The sequence below is a fragment of the Plectropomus leopardus genome, chromosome 7 (assembly GCF_026936395.1).
Source record: "Plectropomus leopardus strain MGB_pleo_1.0 chromosome 7, ASM2693639v1, whole genome shotgun sequence".
Classification (NCBI taxonomy): domain Eukaryota; kingdom Metazoa; phylum Chordata; class Actinopteri; order Perciformes; family Serranidae; genus Plectropomus; species Plectropomus leopardus.
The window spans coordinates 32,787,793-32,806,179 of NC_142182.1; the positions used below are offsets into that span (position 1 = coordinate 32,787,793).

An 18,387-nucleotide genomic window follows, 5' to 3' on the forward strand; every position below is an offset into this window, starting at 1 on the left:
AGATGAGTGGGCATAATTCCTTACAATCAAGAGTGGCAGTCCTGCATCGCAACTCAATCCCAAACTGGGGAAGAGGATATTTCATCCAGCGGCTCTGCACAGGGCTCCAACAATAACACCTCCCCACTGAAAGGAAATTCCTCCGCCTCCTCTGCTCTCGACTGGAACACACAGCTCTCTTAATCCGGCTCTGGTAATGAGGTCATTTCACAATATAATTTTCTCCCTTTTTCATTCTAACAAATTAAAATCTGGCCAGTTACAGGAACTAAACTTTGTGATTGATCTCTATCTTTAATAAGATACTTTATCAAAACTTTATGATTCAATATAGTCTGATGAAAGCGTATATTTCAATATGAGAATCCTTCAGATGTTCAGGGGTATTTCTGCAGCTAAGATCAGAGGCCCTCTCTGAGGTGGGAGTGGAGGGTGAGGAGGTGGTAAGGCAGTAATGGAACAGACAGAGATGTTGTTGAGAGCTATGCCCTGCCAAAACCAACTCTGATCACTGCTCTGAAACCATCTGATCGCAGGAGCAGCCAGTCTGGCCTTAAGTGGAGGTGACAGTGTGTCTACGAGACACGTTACAAGTCAGAGGAAATTGGAGATAAACAGATAAAAGAATGCAATCTCTGCTGGAAGTAGCAAGGCACAGGGGGCAGGAAATAAACCTGTATTTAAGCTGATTACCCGAGCGGTGTCCCAGCCCCTTTCAGCAGCTCTGCACAGACCGGGCCTCACCACTACCAACGTTGTTAATTAGAGATTTGCTAGGGGGAAAAAAGGCAGCCTTGTCAGACTTGCAGGAGTGTTAGTGATGGCTGGCTGAAGGGGGACATGCAGGGCTCTTAATTGGGTCTGTATGCTGTATCGGTGGCTGGCTGGAGCGCTGGTGATGATTGCTGTGAGCAGGTGGCCGTGGTGGCAGCTCCATGCAGGCCGTCCCAGGCCAGCCTGTCTGTTCTTGTCAGGACCTGGAACACTGAGCAGACAGCTCCTGAGCCCCGCGCTCATTACGCCAAGTTGCCCACCCTGTTGCCTAGCAACGCCCTCACAGCCCCTCCACAACACTTCCTCCACAATGTAACCCGCAGTCGTGGAGGACTACTTCCACACAGTGCGGCTATGAGAAAAAGGTGAATACACTGCTACCTCTCAGTGTCCTCCTGAAATACAAAATGTATTGCTCCAAGTCAGCCAGAGCACACCATCTTTTCCAATCAACTATACTCACCAAATAATGTTATGTCAGTGCCAATCAAGTGAAATATGCGTAACCACTCTGATTCATCACCATCTCACCAAAAGTGATAGATGACATATCTCCATTTACACCCACTGTACAAAAATGAAGCCAAAATAGCCCTGATACTGCTGCTGCCTGCCATTTTGCTCTGGTGACGTCATTTGGAGCCTGAGTCTTCAAATAAGCAATCTCCATGGTATCAAGTTCCCACCCATACGCTCGTCTGACCAATCGCCACTGAATGCTAGCACACTAATTGGCACACACAGCTGTCAATCGTGTCGTCAAAGCCCCTTTTCACTGCATCAAATAACTAATTAAAACCAAACATATAACAGAAACACTTGAACATACATCAGGGTGATAAGAATTACCCTAAATGACCAAAACCATCTTTGGGGAAAATGTATTTGATGTGAACTTTGAGTTTTTAGTTTGGCCCATGTCTCATTCACTAACATAGAGGGGTTAGAATTTATGACCTTCCAGGCACAAGGCGTGATTGAGAGGTTTTAGGTTCACTTTTGGGAAGCTGTTATGTTATTTTTCTTCATATACAGTCTATGCAAGCAACCATCTTTAGCTTTATAATGTGAGCTGCTGCAACCGAAAACTGATTTTGATTACTTAAAAAGATTCATTATCAGCTTTCATCCAAGGTGTGTCGTGATTTTAATCAATGTGTCAGACACGCCACAGCTTGTCATACATGACATTTGTATTATGATCTTCCTACTAACAGTACATACATGACATCACAACACTTGAGCACAAACATTATAGAAGCAGTGTGGGATCACCTGAACAGAGAAAGAAATAAAAAATAGCCCACGTCTACAGAAGAGCTCTAGCTTAGTATAATATACCAGAAGATCATTAAAGGAAAATTTAAGATAGTCTGCACAACAGAGTTCAAGTGGTGCTACGTGCAAAGCGAGGTCACAATAACAGTTTGTTATACAAGTTCAGTTTGACTTCAGTTTGAAGCCACCATTTTGTTCTGACTTCATTGTTTAATGCATTGTACACATTCTCTGTATTCTTTGTTTGTATCTTTATAAAAAGACTGAGAAATATAACAAGAATGCTTCCAAGGTCTTATATATCCTCACTGCAACTTTGCTAAAACAATAAATCTATGGTGGCCTAAGACTTTTTTACAGTGCTGTAGTTAAGATCTTGGAAGCATTCTTGCTAAACCTGATGTTGACTTTTTCTGGCAGTAATCTCCATTTGCAGCAGAGTGTAGCAAAAGTAGGAGTGGGAAGAGGCAACTTCATGCAAATTCTGCTTGTGGCTTCAACTGCAACCCAACAACTGCAGAGACAATTCAGCAGTCTAGAAATCAGTGTTCACCTACAGTCCCACATCCTTGTTACAAACAGTCCTGAAGTCAATGTGAGACATGCTGGCAAAATGAACATCTTGTACAGTTTTGAGTGACACAACTGCCTGAGAAAAACTTTACAGGGAAAAATCTGAATTTAGGCCCGCATGGGGGCAGAACATTTTCAGTGCTGTATTTTTGTTCTCTTTGTGTTGCCAAACGTCATCAGTTCATTGGGGAAATCTATGTCCCAAGAGGACCTAGCGTTTCTTTTGCTGCGGTGAGATTACTTTGGACGGTAGTCAGCCAAAGTTTCATGATTCAATGGAATTTTGATGAATGCTACAAATGAAGTGTAAAAGAATCAATCATGTTGGAGTTTGACTGGATGGAGTTTGGAGGAGAGCATGTGGAACAGTGCCCGCACTGGAAAATGACAGGAAACAGTAGAATGACATCAGTTATGGCACAGTGCAAGGCCTGTTTAATGAAATGGAGAAGTCAATGGGCTTCTATAATGCCTTTTAAAACATGGAGCACACCTCCTGACTCCAGTTGTGAATTAAAAAACGGCATATTTCATGCAACCGCAGGAGAAATTGTAGCAGAGTTGGAATACAATCAAAACCAACATCACCCCCTAATATGCAGTGACTAATCTGGCAGTAATAGATGTTATTTTCACTTCTTTCTTCTCAAAGGGTTATGGCTTGAAACTAAAACGAAACCAACTCCTTTTGTGCTGTGCCTATGATCTCTTTTACTACCTCCGCCAAGGAGGTTATATTTTTGGTTTTTGTTTGTCAGTTTGTCAGCAGAATTTTGGAAAAACTCGCTCAGTTTTCATGAAACTTGGTGGAGGGAAGAGCCCGTTCAACTTTGGAGTGGATCCGAGTCACAGGGCGAATACACAAATTATTCCCGACTTTTGTTAACATTGCGAGATAGGGAACTTGGCCTTGATCGAGTTCTGCGCTCTCCAAGTGCTCTTTTAGTTCAAGCTGATTCAATCCAGTCAGCAGTCCACTAAATGACACACAGGACCCATAGTCTTGTCAGTGTTCTGAGTGCAGGCTGTCCAGTGTTGAAAAAGGTCAATATTAAATCATAGCCCCACCCTGAAGGCTCTCTCTAACATAACAATCCACTCCAGGACTTGTCCACATTCTGTGGTGCCGCTCCAGTTACTCAAGTCGTAGAGAGGGGGAAAACTCTCAGCCCTAGACCCACTTCACCGTGCCAAGAAACCCACAGCATGCGAAAGCTGAAAACCCAAAGGGCGATCGTTTGTCACGGGCAGTTCACACGTCTGGAATGTCTCAGTTTGTGCACTCAGAATATCAGACAAGATGGGTGGTGTTCCTGGAGATCAGGGCCACTCTCATGTCGGGCGATCAAAGTGAGCAGGGCTGGCGCTACAACGTTCACACGCAGCTGTGTCTTCCCTGGGGTTGCACTTGGGCTGCGGGTGCTAGACCTCACAGTGGAAGTGCCTGTAAATAAACGGTTTTGTCACTGTGTTCACACATTCCTCCAACCAATGGGCCCGCTCCGCCTTATACCTCTATTAGCATAGGCTGCCCCCCTCACAGCTGACCGCTGACATCACTTCATTACATACACATGGACTTCACAGATGGAATAAAATGATACTTGCAACATAACACCATCAGTAAAGTGACATGGAGCTGGCCCACAGTCATCAATTCATGTAAAAAATACACAATCTTCAAAATCATTTTTCAAGAGTTTGAATTTTGGGAAATCCTGTCCTCTTAATATTTTAACAGATAAAGTAGATATGAGACATGTGAGAATAAGCTTTTTTTTTCCTAAAATACCTAAAAGTTTCTTCAAACATCACTATGACCATGGGGAATAGGTCACTGTGGCTGAGTTGGTGAAACAGGAGAAGAGGATTTGGTTAATGAGTGAGGAAATCACGAGGAAAGGCAGGAGTGCAGTACCTGTGCTATGGTCTCTCCATGAGGAATGTGAGGAATGCCCAAACCTCTGTAGTCAATATTTGCTTTAGATGAAATGATAAGAACCACTCAGTCTCTCACCATCTACAACTGGGATGCCAGCCAAAATATTGAGCCCAGAAAACACATTCTAACCTGCAAAATAACCAAGCAAATGGCTGACTGGCATTATCTTTAGAGCATGACACACAGGCTCATACAGACAAACACTGGGCCTCATGCAGTAACATTCTTTTAAATTTCGCTTATATGTTCTCTTCTAGTAAGAGAAAATTTAAGAGCAGTCAACTCCGGATGTACCAAACGTTCTTAACCATCCAAAACTGCTCTTAGCCAGGTATGTTCAGTGATGAATCCCACCTATCTCACCTACCTAATCTCACCTATTAGCACAGGCAACGCCCCCTAAACACTATATAAGGGCAGGTTTTGTGCCGCGTGCAAAGACTCTGGCACATGGCCAAGACTGGAGACATGACACCACAAAAGGTAAAAAATATTTTGTAGAATTAAAGTCAAAGTATGCATGCAAAAAGGTTGATAATTTAATTTAATTATTTAATTTAATTATAATTTATTTAATAAATCAAAAAGAATCAAAATAATTAAAAGGAAAATCAGCAAGTCCTGCATGTACATATATACATGCAGTATATATGAGAAGAATATAATTTTTACATGAAAAAAGACTTACACAATGACAAAAATAGTTGTCAATTAATGTTCTAATTAATCAACTAACTGTTTCATCTACTGTTGTATTTTTCATATGGTTTGTGTGCAAAAATCGTTCTGTAAAGTAGTTATCTAATCATGGTAGTGAGGCAAAAAAGTACAATATTTCCCTCTGAAGAGCAGTTAAGTAGAAGTCGAAAGGGGCATGAGATTGAAATACTCAAGTGACATTAAAGTTCCTCAGTTTTTTTTTTTTTGTTTGTTTTTTTTACTGAAGTACAGTACTAAAGTAAATGTACTTAGTTATATTCAAGCACTGGTCATTAGAAGGACACACAATAACTGAAATTACAGTAATTGGGATTATAGCAGTACTTCTCTAGCTCTAAAATGTAATAATCCAGTCATTGTAATTACTCTAAAACATTATCTAAATTTGACTTTTTGATATTTATGCACTTTTTAAAACATTCCTCAAATGTAAAGCTTTTTGTTTCTTGCGCTTGGCCACAATTTCTTTCTCTTATCTTAGCAATAGTGCTCTCGACCAGTCATAAAACTTTCTCTTAGCTAAGAGAGGAGAAAAAATACTGATGCTATATCATGATCACAGCCAGTCCTATGGAAGTAATCTGACCTTGTGACTGTATTTGACCTTTCTCCTCAGCATCAGCACTTCGGACTTGACCTTGCCCAGTGCTGTAACCTTATTTAACAACCCTGTCATTTTTCACTCCTTTAGTTTGTGGTGAATAGGGTCAAAAGGGTTTGTTTATTTTCACTTTTCTCCAAAACATCTTTCACCATATTTTGTAACCAGGCAGTTGGATATCTGAGATTGAAAAGGATCACTAAAAGAGAAAAATGAGCTTGCAGACTTACTAATAATGAGTCATTATGAAAAGAAAAAACAACAGCAGAAAAGGAAAACAGTGGATTTCCTTCTGGCTGGTCTGACATTACAAGGATGTTTAACTTAGGGTACCAAGGGAGGTGAACTACACAGACTAATACACCAGACTCAGGAGAGCCAGGGAGAGTGAGCAAGAAAGAAAAAGAGAGAGGAAAAAGGAAATGTAATTAATCACACTGCAGCCAGTGGGCCTGGTCTGACGGAGGTGTTCTTGAGTTCTGGGTTTGTTTGTCGTTCTTGAGAGAAAGGCCAGTGGAGCAGCAGTGCTGTGTATGGGTGGTCAATCAGTTTACAAACTTCAGCTGTAACAGAGGCATTCTCTTCAGCTCCTTCTGCCATCCCTGACCAAACCACATCATATCAGGGCCCAAACCTCATGCCGTGATCTGAAGCATTCTCCGGCCTGCAACATAAAGACGCTCACTCAATTTAGCTCAACCTAAATCAACAGCCTTTTACTGTGGTTACACTGGATTGCCTAACGTCCAGGATCTGCCAGCACATTTAGCCCCTTTTTCGTGCGTCCGACATATGTCTGAAGACCAGACCTCCACCACTCTGTCATTCTGCTTTTTCACTTTTCTGGGATCACAAGATGTTACACATCTTTTCCAATTTGACTGAATGTACCTAAACCTCTCTGAACAGATCAGTTTAACTATTAAGCCAAATACAAGCCACATAAGCAGACTGAAATCAAATCTGAACATGGGATAAATGTGTTTTCCTGAGCTTGTCATGAAATAGGCACCGAACCAAGACTGCTGGTACATAAGTGCTTCAGATAATAAAATGCTGGCAGCAACAATGATCTGGTTTTCTAGTTGGAGAAAGGAGTAGTGTAATGACACTGGAATTTCTAACCTTGATTCAATATCTTGATAAATACTACTAATGACCATTTTCAATAGCACAGGGAAAACTGGGGACATTAATTTAATATTTTCCTAAATGATAAATAAAAGTAACGAGGCTTTAAAAAAACAACAACTGCTTTTCTTTCATGGTTATTAGCTGAAAACAGCAGAATAATTATAGTACACATTAACAATAAGAGAGTGCAAGAAAGCACAGCCGTTACTGGTTTTCAATGAAACCTTTTCAATGATTCAGAATCGATAGGTAATCGATATGGTAAATCGATATTTTTGACAACACCATTAGAAAGTTAGAGTTTGCTTTAACTGCACTAGCTTGACATATGAGGACAGCATCATAGCTGCAGTGGGCACCTATACTCTTACAGCATTCATACAAGTGTTGAGAGACAAAAACCACACTGCCGATCATACCACACTGATGTGTGTCATTAACACTATAATCAATCATCTTCTATGATGCAGTGACAGCGAGCCCACTGGGATTAAGCAGTTGACTGATTAAGTATGAAAAGTTACGATGTGCAAAGAACTAAAGCAAACTGGACCATTATTCTATATCTTCATTTACATGAAGAGCAGTGATACTCAAATTATGGCCCGCGGGCCAAATCTAGCCCACAATAGGGTGCCAGGTGGCCCACCAAACATTTTGCTAGAATATCATCCCAGAAGTGTCCTAAACTCAGAGAAACATTCTGAAGTCCTAGAATTGTCCTAACATCCTAAAAACATCCTAAAATTCCAGAAAAGTTTTAAAATCCTAGAAAAATCCTAAAATCCTTGCAACATTCTAAAATCCCAGAAATGTGCTAAAATTCTAAAAATATTCTAAAATCTGAGAAACATCTTAAATCCAAGAAATGTCCTTAAAATCCTAGATACATGTATGGGGCTGCTGTGATGGCCCCTGGCTTCCTGTCATGTTGCAAAAGCGGCACCCCCAAGCAAAGCAAGTAGAGTTTCCCTGATGTAGAGCATATCTGCATCTGTATACTGCATGCACAGGTATGCAGAGTGTCTATAAGCATGTTTTAAACCACATAAAGTGCATTTGTAGATCTGTATCAGTACAATCACAAATCCTTGTATTCTCCACAAAGTATGCATCCATATCTTTCTAGCACTGTGTACGTGCAAAAGATTGTACTGATAACGATGACCGCACTGTAATACATTTGTCCTGCTGCGTGTGCGTGCCAATTTGCATGAATGTGTGTGTGGGAGTGCAGGACAGGAAACGTAAAGGCTGAGGTAGTTCCCAAGAAACAAAGGCTCCTCCAGATCTCTGCATCACTGCATGAGTCCTTTCCTTTCATAGGCGCCTGAGGCTCCTGTCCACATCACTATAATGCTTAAGAGTGAACATCCTGGAGCTGCCACCCCCACCTTTCCCTTCACCTCCTCCTATACATAGCTTGACCTATAGTGTATCACAGTTATATATAACATTAGTTATGAGATAATTCCATTTGCTCCAGAGGATGAATGTTTGTTTAATTTTCTTTTTTTTTAAAGTCAGTTGCAGTTTTTAGATTCTAAAGCCAGAGAGCCTTCTGTTTGTCGGTTGGTTTGTGTGTGTTCATATGGAGAAAATGGTGAACTTGTAGATGTACCGGTCCTGTATTTTTATATATGAATCTATGTAAGTTGATTGATACATCTTGCCACCACATGGTTCTCTAGAGTGCTTGCTGTCGGCCAACTCTTGATGTTTTGCATTTGTTGTTTTGGGTTTTTTTTTTGCAGCTTAACAAGTTATTATCAAGGTAACAACAACTCCTTGAAATTAACTGGTTTAATATAGGGGAAGCAGGTAAATTATGTACCATATTCATGATATTAAATACTTACTTTCATTGTACTATATTGTCTTGTCTTTTTGCATACTGACATTGAAAATAAAAGCAAAATATCAGTGTTAAAAAGAATGTATAACATTAGCTAAAACGTTCAACTTAGTTCAACACAGGCACATTTCAGAGTTAAGCTCTGTTATACTGGGCGCTTTGTACCTGAACCTGAGACAAATGACAAGCACTGCTGGCCATGAACTGGTTTTCCTCAGCTGTGATTGCAAGAGAACCCATGATTACCCAGTGATTCACTGACTCCATCGACTTCACACACACACACTTGTGTTTTATAGTCTTATCTCTCTGGGCCTCACCTTACAATCTGCGTCATCATCTTCCCTCCCTCTCTGCTCCTTCATCTTTCATCCCTCCTCTATTTCCATGCTTTTATTCTGTGTTTTACTGCCACGATTGAAAATTGAGTCATAACTTCCTGACGGCACTGTTCAAAGGTCAGCCCCCTCTTCTCTCTCTTTTTCTCTGAGTTCACCCGCCTCCTTTTCTCCTCTCCCTTTTGGGAGGCCCCTCGTCCAACATGCCCAGCGCTGCATTCCACAGACGGTGGGAGCACCTTCAAACGCTGCACAAGCATAGCAGACCACCAGTTGCAGCGGCACGCAGGGCGACTGAGCCCCGGCCTCAGCTGCCACCAGGCCTCAGCACTGGGCTCAACCCTGCCAAGGAGGGCTTTGATTGGGGAGAAATTGCAATGTAGCAGCAACAGAGCCTCTGTGATGACAAGGTAAAAGCAACTGTGGCTCTCAAGGAGCAGAGTGATAACTGTGCAGTATTAGCCACCTCCGAGCTGCTGAAACCAGCTCCAAGTAAAACCCTCATGCCAGAGTGGGGCCTCTCGTGTGTGTGCTGGGAGAGTGGCAGCTGCGATAGTGGGGTGCAGGCCTCAGAGCACCTTTTCGTCTGACCCCCAAATCCTTTAGGTCTCTAGTATACTGACACACAGCTCCAGTTTCACCCTCCCAAGGCCCACTATGTGCCTGGCTCTTAAAACAACAATGTTCTTGTACATGGTCGCATACCGTAACTCGCCAAATGTACAGTGCTGTAATAAACAGACAATTAGTCTATTAGTTGACAACACAGGTTTAATGCCAACCATAGATTGTATATAAAGATGGAAGATGCACCCCCACTAACCCCCGCTATGCTTAAGTGAAGATAAAATATTCCAGATATGGCCGCTGCCACCTTGCTCTGGTGACGTCATTCGGAGACGAAGCCTGCACTGTAGTGATATGTGCAGTGGGGAAGTTCCCGCCAAAACAACCATCCAACCAATCCCAATCAGCCCAACTAATCATGAGTGCATGGACTGGCTGTCACAGCTGTCAATCATGGTGGGCAATCCCTATTTGGTGAAATTTAATACATCATTAAAACTAAACTTATCATAAAAACAAACACTTGAACAAACACACATGTCCCTCTGAAGCCGCAAAATAGTGGAAGCAAAGACATCAGAAGCATCACTGTCTGACTTTAATTTCATTGCAAGGATCATGACCCTTTTTTTGGAAAAAAAAAAAAACAAAACAAAAAAACATAGGTTTAAATGATTAAATAGGCAGCAGTCGCTCAGGCTGTGGGGACTTGGCTTGGAAGCCGAAGGGTCACAGGTTTTAGGTCACTGTACAGACCTGTATACACCAAGGGCACAAGGTGCCATGTGACAGGCACCAAACCCCCAAATTGCTCTACAGCTGTACATGACTGACCCTGCAGTACCACCTTGCTGCATGTGTGTGTGTAGGAAGGATTTGTGAAAAAGATGCATTTAAACTGCAAACTGCCAGTAAGTGGTGTAGATTGCAAAAAATAAAGTCTATTTTTTTTTTTTTTTTTTACAAAAATTCATCTCTGAATACAGTGTACGATACTTTGTAGAACAGTAGTCACTGACCCTTTGAAACCTGGAGCGACATCATTTTTCTTATGCTGCTTTCAGACGCCTTTCACAAGTATTTAAACCTTTGAACCCTTAACAAATTGGTGCGATTTCTCTCAAAGAACATGGGAAAAAGACAATGAGCATCCCTTGTTTGTTTGGTTTTTACTTTCTTTTTCATATTTTTCTATTCATTTTCAGGTAATTTTCTTGAACTTTTTTAAAAAAGATTTTTCATTAGGCTTTTTCAGCTTTATTGGAAAGGACAGACTTTAGAGTGAACAGAGGGAGAGAGACAGGAAAACATGCAGCAAAGGGCTGAGGTAAGACTTGAACCTGGGGCCGCTGCGGCTAGGAAATAGCATTTGTGCATGGGGCACCCGCTCCACTGGGAAGCCCATTTTCTTTTACTTTTTTATTTCTTCTTTCATTGCTTACTACATTCTTCCCATGTTTTTGAATTTGTTCTGATTTCAAAGGGTTAAAAGAGCCAGAAGTTATTTATTTTACATACAACTGTTTTACAATGCAATTGAGTTTTTAAATTCAATGATATGATAAAAAATCATTATTGTAAGTCACTGATGAACTGGATGTTTTGTTAAATTTTTCCCTAAGAAAATTCAGACAAAGTACGACAGAATATAGTGCACAAATTCTGGCAGCAATGATTGTTAAGTTCTTCATATCAATCAACATATACACACGCCTGTTTGTAGCACAGCTCAAAGCAGCACAAGTCACAGGACTATTTACATGTAAACTTGATATCAAACCTGTATCAGAGACATGTGGACGCCCTCTTGTCAGCTTCTATTGCCCTTCGCTGCTGTGTTTTGTCAGGGAGCGCTCCTTGGTTTCCAGTAATGTTACTGGGCAGCCTCTGCTTCTCACCTGAAGCACAGACAACATACAGTGTTTCTTCAAGGTGAAATTAAAGGTCCAGACATCAAAACAGCAGAGCAGTTTACAGATGAGCTAAAACAAAAAGCATGAAGATTCATAGGAAGGATGACCATTAAGATCTTTGCACCAGGGTAAATGAACCATATCCCATCCTGATAAAATATAAATCAGCAATAACCTTGTCTACACAATGTATTTTTCGTTTGGCTCAATACTTATTTTCTACTCGTTTTATTTTAATTTTTTATCTAATTAACCGACATTTTTTCTTTTTTCCCACCTATTTATTTGTTCATTCTATTTTAATTTTAATTTCTTTATCTTTTTTCTCTTTATCTGTTTATTTATTTTCCTTTTTTACGTGATTAAAAATGTCTTCTACTCATTGGTTGTGTATTTTGTTTTTGTATGTTCAAATAAACCATAAAAAAATAATTAGTAATTTAGTTATTATCAAGTCAACATTTGGGATAATAACATATTTTGGTTACAGAATATTTAGAATAGAGCAATTCAACAATCAGATAAGCAATATCTTTGACAAAATTCTAGACATAAAATTTAACACGTTCATCTCACGTAATAATGACCCGCATTGTTAGAATTATTGTCTAGTAGCACACCAAAAGACAACATCTGGTTTAGGAAATCTGAGGAATCTACGTCTTACAGCAGTCCTGTTTTCATGTGTGTGTGAACAGAAACAGGTATGTCTCTCCTTTTGGCTGAGCTCCATTGTTAGTCTCCAGTTGTGCCTGCGTGCTGTGATTATCAGTGCACACATCTGGATGGACTTAGTCAAGGAGTCCTATAAAGAACCTAATGGGCTCTTCTAACATTTTTTGAAGACTGATTGAGAGCAGTTTCAGATCATGTTCACATCAATGAGTTCCATCTGTGATTTATTTGAGTTTTCACTGAATTCATTACCTACCTTGCTCCCTTTCAGTATACTGGGGGATTTAGGAGAGACTTTTTAGGTAAAATGCAAGACTGCTGAATATCTGCTTCTAGGGCAGCTCGGGTACTTGAATAAACATAGAGGGCTGAGCAAGTATGGAAACTGGAGGTGTTTCTATGCCATAAAAACAATGCCAGTTGGGGGTTGAGGTTAAGCATCAAACACTGAATTTTGTGCATTCTGGTGATTTTTTATGGACTGTTTGTTCCTTTTATGCATCAATATAGGGTGTAAATATCATTAATTTTGTCAAAATAAAAGTCCTCTATTACTTTCATGTTTTATTTTGGTATGGACAAATATAAAAATTGGGGTTTAGGGTCCTCTACCGATTTTTTTTAAACTACGCATCAATTTTAGTATTTACTGCTGAATCTTTAGTGTAAATGTTTTTTGTCAAAATAAAATTTCTCTGCTACTTTCATGTTTTATTGTGGAGAGGGATCCTCTATCAGAAACGTGTTAGAATCAAACACTGAATTTCGTTTATTCTGGTGAATCTAGGTACCAGTTTTTCCCTTTTTCGCATTAATTTATAGTGTTAATGCCATTAATTTAATCAAAATGAAAGTCCTACTTTCATGTATTATTATATAATCCAAGTCCTACTTTCAACTCAGATTTACTGGACAAGTAGTCTACAGGAGTATTTTACCTTTTGTTAGAGATTATTTGCACACTCGTTTGCAAATTAGACTTGAAGAACTGTCAGAGTTCATATATTTGATAAAAAGGCAATGCTCCATCACTGTAACACTGAGCATGCATTGAATTGTGGGTGTCTCTGTGCCATGTTAACAACTCCAGCTTCCTTAACATGCATACACTGCTTAAAAACTCACCAAATATGATCAGAAATCTGTATTAACAAATATATCCTCCAAGCATATTTACAAACTTGTATTGTTTTAGTGTCACCAACTTTTAGTCTTGCTAATCATAAACTAAAGCCACTGGAGTCACGCTGGCATGAAAGGCAAATTTAAACCTTGCACATTAGCTCGGTTACAGCCAGCATACAGTCTGGTGAGGGAGCAAACAGACCTCGCTTTTAAGGCCTATTTGCCTTCTAATAGTATGACCCTTATGTTTTATGAGGGAGACTAACACCATGAACTACATTTGTTACAAATTAGGCTTCCTGGTGCCGTAAAGTTGACACCTGCCACTTCAAACCATTCCTTGAAAAGGAGGACGGCCATTGACAACCGCCTGGAAAGACAGAGCTGCGTTAAAACACGTTAATGTTAATTAGCACCGCTAGCTAACAAATGTCTACCTGGTTGGAGGACTGCGGGGTACCTGTTAAAGTACCTTAAACTACTATTGCTATGGTTTGTTAACAAATATTTATTTGGCTACGTAATTGACGTACATTGCAAAAACAATTTTAGGTTTTCTTACCGTCTTACAACCACATTTTGTTCAAATAATTATCAAACAATTTCACTTTTCACCCAAAGGGCAGGGCCGCCATTACCGTCTTTTCACCACAAGATGTCGCCAGATCAACGGTCCTCTGCTGCCTTCAGGTGCTTCGCGTGAAGTCGTTTTTCTGGTCTTAAAGGGATAGTTACCTGAGTTGTGGATTGTTTTGGGCTGCAACTAATTGACAAAAATAACAGCAGAACCAAAAAGTGTAATACTACGACGGAGGATTAGGGCCACATTAAGGAAAAAAAAATTAATTATTTACGAGATTAAAGTCATTACTTACGAGAAAAAACTCATTAAAACGAGAAAAAAACCATTATTAATGAGAAAAAAGTCATTATTTACGAGATTAAACTCATTATTAACGAGAAAAAACTCATTATTAACGAGAAAAAAGTCATAATTACCGAGATCAAACTCATTATTAACGAGAAAAAAGTCATTATTTATGAGAATAAAGTCATAATATTCAAACCTTCTGCTTTTGGAGACACTTGTTAACATGAGGGCTACGGAGGATTTGGTTGAGTTGTATTTTAGGATAGGTTTTACAAACAAGGAGATACTTAATCTTTTGGCACATCAGCATCACATTATCATAAGTATCAGGACTTTAAAAAGAATATGCAAGAAATTGCATCTTTTCCGGCGAAAGAACCAGTCGGACTTGGAGGATGTTGCTGCTTTTCTGGAGGGGGAAATGGCTGAACTGGTCAACTGCAGGGTTATCATGGATGCATTTACGGGCTATTCAGAGGGGTTTCGCTGTGTCTCAAGAAACAAATCCTCCGTAGCCCTCATGTTAACAAGTATCTCCAAAAGCAGCAGGTTTGAATATTATGACTTTATTCTCATAAATAATGAGTTTTTTCTCTTTAATAATGAGTTTTTTTTCTCGTAACTAATGACTTTAATCTCGTAAATAATTAATTTTTTTTCCCTTAATGTGGCCCTAATCCTCCGTCGTAGTAATACAACCAGTAAGGCATCATCAATTGTTCTTGAACCTCAAGTTTCATGTGAGTCTAAAGTTGCAAAATAGATTATTAAGTATTAAAATAAATATATTTTCTGTGACAGTTGGGTCCAAATGAATGTTTTACTGATAGAATAATTAATTAATTAAATACTGATGGGTTTTGCCCCCCCCCAAAAAAAATGTACACCCATGTTAACAGTAAGTCTTTATTTCTCACAAAACTCATACCTGATAGTCACATCGCTTGTTTCCGAGAGTAACGCCGAAATTTTCGACAGCACTTAAAGACACCTTAAGCCCGGTAGTGACGCCATAGCCACAGGATGCAAACTTTAGCTAACCGCTGTATCTGTAGCACAACAGCTCAGCTATCAGTCTCAAAACAAAAGCTGTCGGGAGCACTTAAATATCACCGATTTCAAGCTGAATATGGAGCTGTAGCCTCAGTCTATACACAGAGGTAATTGTCTCAACCCGGGTTTTATATCTGCATGTGTGTGGGAGGAAAAGTATCATTTTTGGGGTACCGCTATTTAGCTAAAGTATTGTCCGTAGCCAGTAATAACAGCTTTGTCTATTTACCATTTTCTGAATTTGACATAATCTGTGCTGCTAGTGAGATAAAATGTCGATCTGCTGTGATTATATTGTAGTAGTAAATACTTCATTTTAGCTACCAACAGTGGCTGATAAACAGAGCTGATGAATTATAATATTGTTAAATGAAATCTAAATAAGTGGGACAGTAACGGGATGAAACAGCAAAGTAGCTAGATTCCTCCGTCATTTTCCTCGCAGTTTGGTCTAACATGTTTGTAAGACTCCTCAAAGAGTTAAACGCTAACCGCAAATATGGGAGGGCAACGAGCAAATTAACAAGAAATGGTCCAAAAAATAGCAAGAAATTAATGAAAATTACCTGAAAATAAAAAAACAAAAAGAAAGAAAGAAAACAACCCGAAGTGCCAAAATATTTAATCTTTTGTCTGTCACATACTTTTAGATGTCTATTTAGGAGAGTTATAAATATAGTTTATTGACATTTTCCCTCAGTTTTATGATCAAATCTTAAAGTTCCCCCAGATCATTCTCAGATCATTTCCTTGTCACCTCTTACTTATTATTATTATTAATATTATTGTTATGTCATTATGTTTTTTCCTGTGTTTTCACTAATCAAACTAATTTTCTTAAGGTGTCACCGGTTTAAATGCTAGTGAAGAAAAGTGATATTGATTCAGGTGTTAAAGGATCAATGAGGATACTGTCTGCTCCACACAAGTCATAAAGCAGAGACATTTTGAAAACACCCTTTGTAATCAACATAATATCTGACGTGCCACTGTATCCCGGATTACTGATGTCTTCCCCTCAGTGCTGAGGAATGGTCTGACTTCAGCAGTACCAGTCAAGATGCACAGCCGTCTGCAGGAGCTGAAGAAGGAAGAGGAGACTCTCCTCAAAATTAAAGTCATGCTACAAGACCAGCTGAACAGACTGAAGGTGAGTAAGAGGCCAAAGCATGAGAGTGATGGGGATTGTGTCTGTGCTTGTTTTACATATGGTTTATACGCTGTGTTTACTCTGCGTTTCAGTTTGAAGAAGGGGCCTTGAAATCCATCATCAGTGCTCAAACAGAAGAGGGAGCCTCTGAACACTCTTCCCCAGAGGCTGAGGTAAGTCATTTTACCAGGGCGAACCATGTTTATGTGTGAATGAAAAACATAATGTATAATACAGTACAACTGCAACTAAGCATCTTTGAGTGCTTAGAAAAGTGCTGTATAAGTCCTATCAATTGTTATTATTTTTGTAAAAACATAGGTAAGTAATCATAGTTTGTTGGGTTTCCTAAATCTCCTATTTTGTGGAGAATAATCAAATTACTTTATACTAAGAAACATACATAGCCTTCATAGGAAGCTTGTTAAAACAAATTGCTTCATAATAGCATTTATTCTTTGTTTACTTCATTAATAATGTTATGGATGATTTTACTTGTCTAGACAACTGTATGTTGTGTTTTTTTACCTCTAAATTACTAACACCACTAATTTCTACTGCTTATGCACTTTACACCAGCATTTAATTTACCACGAACTAAGAGACACAATCCTGATTGAACTGTAGTTTAAGACTCAAATTGCTGCAATTACTTTAAAAGCACAATCAGGTAAACCCATGGAACATTTAAATGTGCACTGTCAGAAGTTACAACTACATGAGTCATGTAGGTGTCTGTTGTTTCCCAAAAGTCGGTAAAAACAACTCACAGAGCCATACTACTGCATGGACAAACCAAATGCATAACTGTAGATGGTTTCAGATCATTTTCCCAGCATGACTTTATCACTTCAAAGGTGTAGTTAGAATTGTTTTTCGTAATGCGTTTAACCAAACCTTGTGAAGAGATCGTTGAGTGAGACATTCACTACCACTTTGACTTGAGCTTTTTTTTTCTACGATAATGCCAGAGTCCCCTGATTAATGTCAAACAAGTATTGAAATCAGCTGCACATGGTATTTTACAGTTTATATTTAATGTTCTGTCTCGTGCATGTTTTTGATGATTTCACATAAAAATGGTCAACATTGTTTGTTTCAGGTTCCCATTAACCTTGATGATGAGAGTGAGATCAATCGAACCAAACTGTTACTGAATGCTGCTGTCGATTTTGATATGGAGGAAGAGGAGGAGGAGGAGGAGGAAGAAGATGATGAGGATGAAGATGAAGAGGATGATGAAGAAGATGAAAATGAGCTCGGGTTTGGGCCTGAGGAGGATGAGGAGGAGGATGATTACTGAGATTCTCAGTGTTTAGTGGTGCTTTGATATTTGCACCGCTGGAGAAGAACCACATGTAAACGGACGTCTGTTTATTTGTTGTTTGATGGAGTTTAATTTATTTGGATGGAGTGAGTGACAGTTCCAGTTTAATGGTGTGTGGTGCTAACTCTCCCTTTGCCTGATTTCAGGTATGTCATCCACAACACATCATGTTTATGTGTCAAATTCTGTGAGAAACGTCTCACTGAAATGCAGTAAGACAGTGTTATTAGGTGCTTATAGCTTACTAGACATATTGTGAATTTTGAGAATTAGCATTAAAATGTATGGCTGGGCCATATAAGAGGATAGTGTGTGCATAATGTAAGATGATAATTCTAAGCACAAAATAAAATGTTTTGCATAGGGTTCATCTGACTTGATTTTTACAATTCGCACTTCTGCACCAACATCCTTTCCGACACGCGTTATGCTTTTACATGCATTGAATTTTGATTTGTGGGCAAGAAGAGGATTAATCTTATTTTCAATTA

General features: G+C 39.3%; 1 protein-coding gene and 1 long non-coding RNA gene across 2 annotated transcripts in view; one reads left to right on the forward strand and one right to left on the reverse strand.

Moving 5' to 3' along the window:
• LOC148189234 (uncharacterized) overlaps positions 1 to 14,143 on the reverse strand; it is a 56,553-nt gene extending 42,410 nt beyond the window's left edge. Inside the window, exons 1-2 of the long non-coding RNA XR_015776896.1 lie at positions 14,058 to 14,143; positions 11,563 to 11,680 (exon numbers count right to left, since the gene is read on the reverse strand). This is a non-coding gene — a long non-coding RNA (uncharacterized LOC148189234). The remainder of the gene's footprint in view (positions 1 to 11,562; positions 11,681 to 14,057) is intronic.
• Positions 14,144 to 15,388: 1,245 nt separating this feature from the next.
• On the forward strand, positions 15,389 to 18,264 carry snapc5 (small nuclear RNA activating complex, polypeptide 5). Its single transcript, XM_042495571.2, has 4 exons — positions 15,389 to 15,526; positions 16,442 to 16,569; positions 16,662 to 16,742; positions 17,672 to 18,264. The coding sequence occupies exons 2-4, from the start codon at positions 16,480 to 16,482 to the stop codon at positions 17,870 to 17,872; spliced, it is 372 nt and encodes a 123-aa protein (XP_042351505.1). The 5' UTR covers positions 15,389 to 15,526; positions 16,442 to 16,479; the 3' UTR covers positions 17,873 to 18,264.
• The last annotated feature ends 123 nt before the right edge of the window (positions 18,265 to 18,387 follow it).